An 8,659-nucleotide genomic window follows, 5' to 3' on the forward strand; every position below is an offset into this window, starting at 1 on the left:
GGCTTCATTGTAAAAAATGTTTTTTAAATAAATTGGTTGCACACTTCATATTTTCAGATTTTTCATAGCATATGTATTAATTCCGGTACTTTAACCATAAACAGACTTACAGTTTCAATCAGAATTATTTAAACCCCCTTGAATTTTTTTTCTTTTTTAAATATTTTCCAAATTATGTTTAACAGTGCAAAGAAATTTTCACAGTATGTCTGATAATATTTTTTTCTTCTGGAGAAAGTCTTATTTGTTTTATTTCAGCTAGAATAAAAGCAGTTTTTAATTTTTTAAAAGTCATTTTAAGGTCAAAATTATTAGCCCCTATAAGCTATATATATATTTTTCTATAGTCTACAGAAAAAAACATCATTATACAATATTTGCCTTATTACCCTAACCTGCCTAGTTAACCTAATTACTTAGTTAAGCCTTTAAATGTCACTTTAAGCTGTATAGAAGTGTCTTGAAAAATGTCTAGTAAAATATTATTTACTGTCATAATGGCAAAGATAAAATAAATCAGTTATTAGAAATGAGTTATTAAAACTATTATGTTTAGAAATGTGTTCAAAAATCTTCTCTCCATTAAACAAAAATTGGGGGAAAAAATTAACAGGGGGGCTAATAATTCTGATTGCAACTGTATCTACCATTTGGTAGAGGCTTATATTTTAGAAATTATGGCATGTGTTGAAAAAACATGCATTGAGTGTGTTAACTTGCAACACTAGGAGATGCAATCCAAAAGGGTTAAGGACAACAGAAATTAAGGCTACTGAATAGTTTTAGGTAACCTGTATGACTCCTAACATTTTGACATTAAAAGTCTTATAGCCAGGTTTTAGGATAACTAACATGTTTATTTAGTTTCAAAATAGCCTACTGTACACATGATTAGGCATGGGACGATAACTGACTTCAGAGTTTACCGCAGTTTGGAAAAGTCAAAGTCTTAAAACTGCAATAAATGTTCAGTTATACCAACGCTATCTCATGGCAATTCGTAACTTTTTGATTAAGTGGCAAATTCGTAAAAATTCGTACAATCTCATTCGTACAATTTAGTATGATTTGCTTATATCCTAATGACGGTTTGGTTTAGGAGTGGGGTTTGGTGCCACGCCTCCGTTTTAAAATCATACATTTTTGTACGACTGAACTTGAATTAGCCACTAAACTGACAAAACCTAAAATACTTCCTTTCCTCGTGGGATCACGCTGGTTATACCCTTCCTGTGGTAAAGTTGTTTTTAATGTGTTTTCATTTATTCATTTTTCCTTCAGCTTAGTCCCTTATTTATCAGGGGTCGTCAAAGTGCAATGAACCACCAACTATTCCAGCATAAGTTTTACGCAGCGGACGCCCTTCCAGCCACAATACAGTACTGGGAAACACCCATATACTCTCACATTCACACACACACTCATATACTACGGTCAATTTTGCTTACCCAAATTACATTATACCATGTCTTTGGACTGTGGGGGAAACCAGAGCACGCGGAGAAAACTCGCGCGAACAAGGGAAGCACATGCAAGCTCCACACAGAAACACCAACTGGCCCTGCCGGGACTCAAACCAGCAACCTTCTTGCTGTGAGGCGACAGTGCTAACCACTGAGCCACTGTGTAGCCCCTTTTATGTGTTTTTTAATGACAATTTTATTTCGTTTTTAGTGAAACAGTAGCAGAAAAGATCTCCAGCAGAAAAGGACCCTAATAAACCAACATCTAAGCATGCTATAGACCTGAACAGTGCAGTGGCTTTACTTTATATCCAAAGAAAAGAAAGATTTCAAGTTGTAAAGAAATTGGTGTTTTCGAAACTAATAAAGATGGCAAAAGTCAATGATTTATTGAAATTATTTAGCCTGACGTGTTTACTGCTCCAAAATAGTTGAAATGTTTCTTTTAATAAAATATATTGTATTTAAATGAGAAAAAAGTGGTTGTTTTTTACCCAGAGATTTAAAATTACATATTATAAGCAGTAATCACGATAGCGTGAAATTGACAGTGATATTTTTATCCAAGGTTATCATCCCATTAGAATCTATCTCCAGACCATGCCTACACAAGATTTGTATTAGTGCAAATAACTCCATCTAAAAAAGGGCATACACACTCTGCCACAAACTATTAAATGAGCTGCAGAGACAAGAGTTTGTGAACTGACACACAATGGCTGGTAGAGAGAGTGAAGTTGTGGGCACAGCCTACACTGGCATTCCTCTCCTTCATATCACATGCTGCAGCTGATTTGACGACTGTGACCTTGCTGGCTCTCAGCTGAGGAATGTCAACCGCATTTGGTGAGACTGAGAGACACTTCTAGTCTCAGAATACAGCCTCAAGAATCCGGCGGTGTTTATTGAAGTGTCTAACTAATCAGGACACTGCATGATATGAATGTGTAGTGTGCATGTGAAACTGCTAAACAATTAATAAGGAAAAATCCTGACATTGCAGTGGATAATCAACATTTGCATATAAAGTAAATGTAAAACAATGGAATAAGCTGTAAGTGAAAATCTGTAAGTGAAATCCAAATGCTTTCCAAGAAGGGTGAAAGAAAAACTGAAGGCCAGATAGTCATACTGATTAAAAATCCGCAAATCCATATCTACAATTACATAATAGTCTTTAAATAAAACCATGTGAGCGAAAATATGCACTCATTTCTAAATCTCTAATATGTTGCTACTTTTAATACTATAACTATTTTCAAGTAGCTACCTTGCTTTATGATCATGGTAATGTAAAGTCCCCATAAGGGAGTTTTGCTATAGTAACAAGACAAGTATTAATAAATCCATTATAAACACTTTCCCTTTCCACAGCTTTCTCTGTTAAATTTATCAGTGGTAGGCTATTTGGAAAACCATAATAAACAATATAAGAATCATAAAAACATTTAACTTAACATTTCTAAACTCGTTTATTTATGGCAAGAGTGATTAATATCAGGTTACCATCGTTTATTAATAAATCGATCATCAAAAATATTTACCAAACAAAGTTTCCATCACAACACCTTGAGTAAGTTTTTTGTTTTACACCTTATTGACGGTATTAAAACCAAAATAAGTGGGTGTCAAATAGTGTATGCATACAGAACGTTAATATTTTAGTTTAACGTATACATTAACTTATGACACTTTTAAGTAATGTTAAATTAGACTACCAGCATTGCTGTAACATTAACTGTGTTTTATAGGGGAATGGGCTTTTTTGTGACAGAGGCTATAATTAGCTATACTTTGCTCCCTATTTACAAACATAACATTTCCATAAATTGTCATTTATGACTGGTATATTAAAACTCCAACCTCCTCCATCGCAGTTGCAGTCTCCGTCCCCGTCAGTGAACGCATCGAAGTCGTCATCGTCGTCGTAATAATCGAAAGGCAGCGCTTCATTTTCTCCGTCTACTTCATTGTGTTTCCGTGCGCTTGTCATTCTCCGAGTTTGAGAAATTTAATCTGAGGAGGCAGCCAAACTTTTCCACATTGTCATCTGATACGGTCAAGCCATGGTGAACTTTCACCTCCTCCCCCTCTTTCGGTCACAGCGGGCGCCTGTGCGCGGAATCACGGCTGACCGCGGCTGTTCATCAGCGGCCCCGCAGGAAGTAGAGCCGCGGCGCGGGACAAACTTTCTGACAGGAGACCGGCTGATATGGGACGCCTCCCTTCCCTAAACAAACAGGCTGTGCATGGACTCCTAGCACTCTGTGGATCTCGGGAGATGTAGTCTTTAACGGGTTACGTTTAGAATATTAATTTAGTAACCTTATTATTAACCTGTTCTTTTTTTATGTATAATCTACTACATGTAGGCTGATAATTTCCAATATCGTTATTTTATTAGGCTAAATAATACGTATTTATGTTCGAAATTAAGAGGCCATCACTTATTAACAAAAAAATTATTATTATATAATAAAATGTTGCTGTTCTTATGTTATGCATATTAATCAAGTAAATGTTTTTATTTAACTTATATTTAAATATAAAATAATTTTGTTTTATACTTCTGGCACAAATTTTTACTAAACTAATATTAAGCATTAGTATTAGTTTGTTTAATTATCAATAGATATTTACTTAGAAATTAACTAAATAAGAAATAATCAAATTGTATTAATAAATGAATAATTATATTTGATGTTGTTTTATTATCATCATTAGGTATGAAGATGTGGCTTTAAAGTTAAGTGAAATTTGCTTATTAACATTAATACATTTGTTAAGAATTCTTTAAAAACTATAATCAACAAAATATTAACATTAACCATGCTTTATATTATGATTTTATCATCTATTAATTATGTAGTTTAATGCTGTTAGATTGGTAAGATCCGCTGGATGGCGCTGTAAATGCTTTGATGTAGCACTGAATAATATTTATGGAGTAGATTAATGCAAGTTTATGAGAGTCTCATTCCTTTGTTTGCAGATGAAAAATTATCATTTGAATTAAAATGAATTCTCTAGTTTATTTCTCTCTTCAAGAAATAAAAGTAAGTAAAGTTTGTTAATATTAGGTCTTGTACATACTCTGTCCTGATGTTTTCAACCAAATAAGGGAATTTTCAATGCATATTCCCTAATATGGAATTAAAGACAATGCATCAGAAAGTTGCACACTCTTGATTCCCCAGTCATAACCAGCATTATGAACTTCAGAGGATAAATTGACTCTTTTTGCAGCTATAAAAATGCTCAAGAGTAGTTTGAAACATTGTATAGTACATTAATCTAATATTTAACATATGCATTACAGCAATTAACCCCTATGTACTTTTGGGGATGTTTTCATCCACTCTGGGGTGATTTTGAGTCTTCATTTTGCCATAAACTTTTCTGTTTTCAGCTAGCAGAATGATTTTTGGGGACACATCTTATTTAGACACAAATTTTAAGAAAATGTTTGAATTTAAAAAAAAAACTCAACAATATATTTGATCAACTTTACTACTACCGTTTTGTTATTGCCGGGCTGAAAACACCCACTAAAGTAAACTGCTGTGAAAATGCATAAATCTGTTAGTCAACCTCAGTCCTGATCAAAACTACTAAATTGCCTAGACAATTACAGGATATTAACTCTTTAATTGCCAAATTCACAAATGATGTCACTGATTTAGATAGACATAAAACGAATTGTGGACTGGATTTCTTTTTACCTTTTATCAAAGTTTTGGACATGTGAAACAACATTGCCTTTGATGCATTGTTTTTTATTATATTCCATTTTTTCTCCCTAATTTACTGTTGGTGGCTGTGTTTTGCCCTATAGACTTCCATTATAACCACATTTTTAATCATGCATTTTTGATAGTTGGTGGTTTTTCCTGTTGGGAAGAGGTAAATTTTCTCATTTTTACTGTCAATCATCAGTTGGCATTATTAACCCCTTTAGATAGGTCTGTGCAAAAAAAAAAAAAGCTTAGATTTTTTTTTTATTTAATATGGAGTATAACAGCAAATTAAAGTGTTTATTTGTGTCTGTGAGTGTGTGACTTTTACACATTTACCTTGATATGTCTGAGAAAATCAAAATATGCATCTCAGCTCTCAGAACTACATGGAATAAATCAAAAAAAAGGACTGTGTATTTAAGCACCATCAAATGTGGTTGTTATGAAAGTCAATGGGACAAAAACAGCCACCAACAGTAAATTAAGGAGAAAAAATGAAAATCTAACAATGCATCAAAGCCAATGCTGTTACTAATCATTCACGTCCAAAACGATTAAAGGTAAAAAAATAAATCCAGTCCGCAATTATATTTTTATATTGAAAATCTGTCATTTTGGGGTTTTTTTTTCACCAATTTAGTGACATCACTTGTGAATTTAGCAATTAAAGAATTAAAACAATTTAGTCTTGATCAGGACTGAGGTTGATTAACAGATTTATGCAAAAAAATAAAATAATATTATATTAATCTTATGCATTTTTAAAGCAGTTTCATTCAGTAGATGTTTCCCCTAACATAACAAAAGCGTAGTAAAACTGAACAGTGCACAAGTGTTAATAATAGTAATAATAAATAAAAATGTGAGCTAGAATAACAGGTTTTATTCATGTGCAATGTTCAAGAAACTGATATATATGCAGAAAAATTCTATACAGTTAATCCAGACTATTGTGTTCCCTGAGGATTTCGACCTACTGCAGTCCCACTGATTCTGTTCACACAAAGCCAACATACCGCCTGCAGATGCTGGTAATTTCCTCTGGGACGGCAGACAGGATGATCGTGGTGTAGGTGGTGCTGTACAGATGTTTAGTGCTGTATGTATATGAACTTTGCCCTTCTTCTGGTCCAAACAACAGAATCTCTGAATAGGTAATGCTTTTTATTATTATTATCATCCAGTCATCTTTGTTTACCTTTATTTAGTTGATATTTTAATATTACGTTCAAACAATCTGCGTTATTACAATTTATATATTCAGAAGCATAATCGCTGTTTTCAAGACGCTTCATTTTAATGAAATATAATATCAAATCACTACTTAACAGCACACTTAATAAATTCATCATAAATATTTAACCACACTTTCAACCCAAACACCTTAGTTATTGAAAAACTCAAAACATACTTTTGGAATCTTAAACAGTGTGAGAAAATTGTAAAATAATGTATCAGCTTTAATTATTCTTAATTATTATGCACTCATATTCAAACGTTTTTTCCCTCTTTTTTCAGACTGGTTTATGGAGCATAGTTTTTACATTTAAAAACATACAGTAATGTGACCCTGGAGCACAAAACCAATAATGCAGTAAGTGTCAATTAATTTTAAATTTAGATTTTTACATAAGCTTTTTATTGATGCACTTGCTGAGAGCTTAGCCTCAGCCATCAGCACCATCAAGTATCATCATGCTCCAGAGAAGGCAGTCCACTTCATTAAAGGGTCACGAAACACCAAAATACAGTACATTTTTTAAGATGTTGACAGTCATATGTGTCCCATGTTGCTAAAAACACTATTAGGACACTAATATTTCACTAAACAGTGAAAATTGGTTGTTTTTGCGTTGTTTCAAGCAAATTCGTTCCTCTGGTTTGAAAATAAATTTTGAAGCAACGTCACGACGATGAGATCCTTGTGTAAAATCCAGCGTGGAGACTGGCTGTCTGTACCGGCCGGTACAAAGTGATGAAATTGAGGTTTCAGCATCAGTTACTGAGAAAGACTCGGTTCGAACCAATCAGCGCGCTCTACTGTGAACGAGATGCAACTTCATCAATATGCATGATATAGCTTCGAAAACTGTTTTTAGGTTGTTACAGTATTCAGAGAGACGCCGCGTTGCGTAGTTAAAAGTAATTAAAACAAGTGGAACGTCGACTTTACAAACACATTAAGGCCCAATCCCAATTTTAACCCTTAGCCCTTCCCCTTACCCCTCATTTTGCAGGTTCCCATTAAAGGGTAGGGGTGTCCCAATTCTCTTAAGCTTGAGGCATAGGGCTAAGGGGTGAATAACCCTTCGAACAAAGATTTTTCAGGACCACACTCGAAACCAAGGGGTAAGAAAATTTCCAAGAATACAACAGCCACAACAGCAGGATCGCAGCACCCGGAAGTAAGGAGATCCACAAAAAAGTTTTTTTGTCATTATTATGAATTTTTACAACAAACAAATATATGATTTAATATATTCATAACCGCGTACATGTTTTACCATCATGCTTTTTAAAAAAAACGCTAAAATAAAACCCGCTAAATTTTGCGATCTATAATCCATAATAATAACTCTTATACAGCAGTCCCACAACATTCTGACACTCGGTGACACTCGAATACCCTGTCAGAGAAGTCTAGTGGCTGGGAATGAGCTTTTTACAACGTCTGCTATAATGTTAATGTTGTTTTGGTGTGTTTACATAGATGAATATGGCCACTGTGTAAATGCACAGTATAGTTATGATCTTATTGCCACAGTAGATCGTTATGACAATATAATATATGCCTTCAGTGATTTCCTGAAGATAAATACCAAAAAATAAAACAACTGGAATAACTACAGCAGTCGCGATCGTCTGATTTTATATAAAGCAAGAGATCGCGATGACATGATGACGTGTGCAGGTGCTGAAGTGTTGTCCCAATTCTTAGGGGTAAATTTTGAAGCCCTTCCCCTTCACAGTCAGTTTTAAGGGGAAGGGGTAGGGGTACAAAAATAGAATTGGGATTGGGCCTAAAGCTGGAGAGAAACCCTGGGCCTGACCTCAATTATCAACAGGCCTCCTTCACAAAGCCTCGGACTGGCAGCTGCAGGTTGACCTGGAAAAACAGCTGAGGTTCCCTCATCATAATGTAACAAGTCTCCGGCCAGATATGATAGTTACCTCTGAATCTTAAAAACAGCTAATCATTCTGGAGGTTTTGGTCCCTTGGGAAGAGCGTATTGAGGAAGCCAATGAGAGGAAGCGCGCAAAGTTCCAGGAACTAGTGGAGGACTGCAGGGAGAGAGGCTGGAGAACTTAAGTTAGTTGTACAGGCTTTGCAGGGCATTCACTTTGCAAAGTCCTCAGTCATTTGGGCATTATAGGGGTGACAAAGAAATGGGCCATTCGATCCGCAAGCGAAGCCGCAGAGAAGGACACAAGGTGGCTTTAGATTAAGAGGGCTGATCT

At 34.8% G+C, this 8,659-nt stretch overlaps 1 protein-coding gene across 1 annotated transcript in view; it reads right to left on the minus strand.

The window, feature by feature from the left end:
* The window catches only part of rragd (ras-related GTP binding D), a 39,704-nt gene extending 36,011 nt beyond the window's left edge, over positions 1-3,693 (minus strand). The window contains exon 1 of the mRNA XM_056476856.1: positions 3,327-3,693. Coding sequence (XP_056332831.1) covers positions 3,327-3,456 — 130 coding nt within the window. The 5' untranslated portion in view covers positions 3,457-3,693. The remainder of the gene's footprint in view (positions 1-3,326) is intronic.
* Positions 3,694-8,659: the final 4,966 nt, after the last annotated feature.

The sequence above is a fragment of the Danio aesculapii genome, chromosome 17 (assembly GCF_903798145.1).
Source record: "Danio aesculapii chromosome 17, fDanAes4.1, whole genome shotgun sequence".
Taxonomy (NCBI): Eukaryota; Metazoa; Chordata; class Actinopteri; order Cypriniformes; family Danionidae; genus Danio; species Danio aesculapii.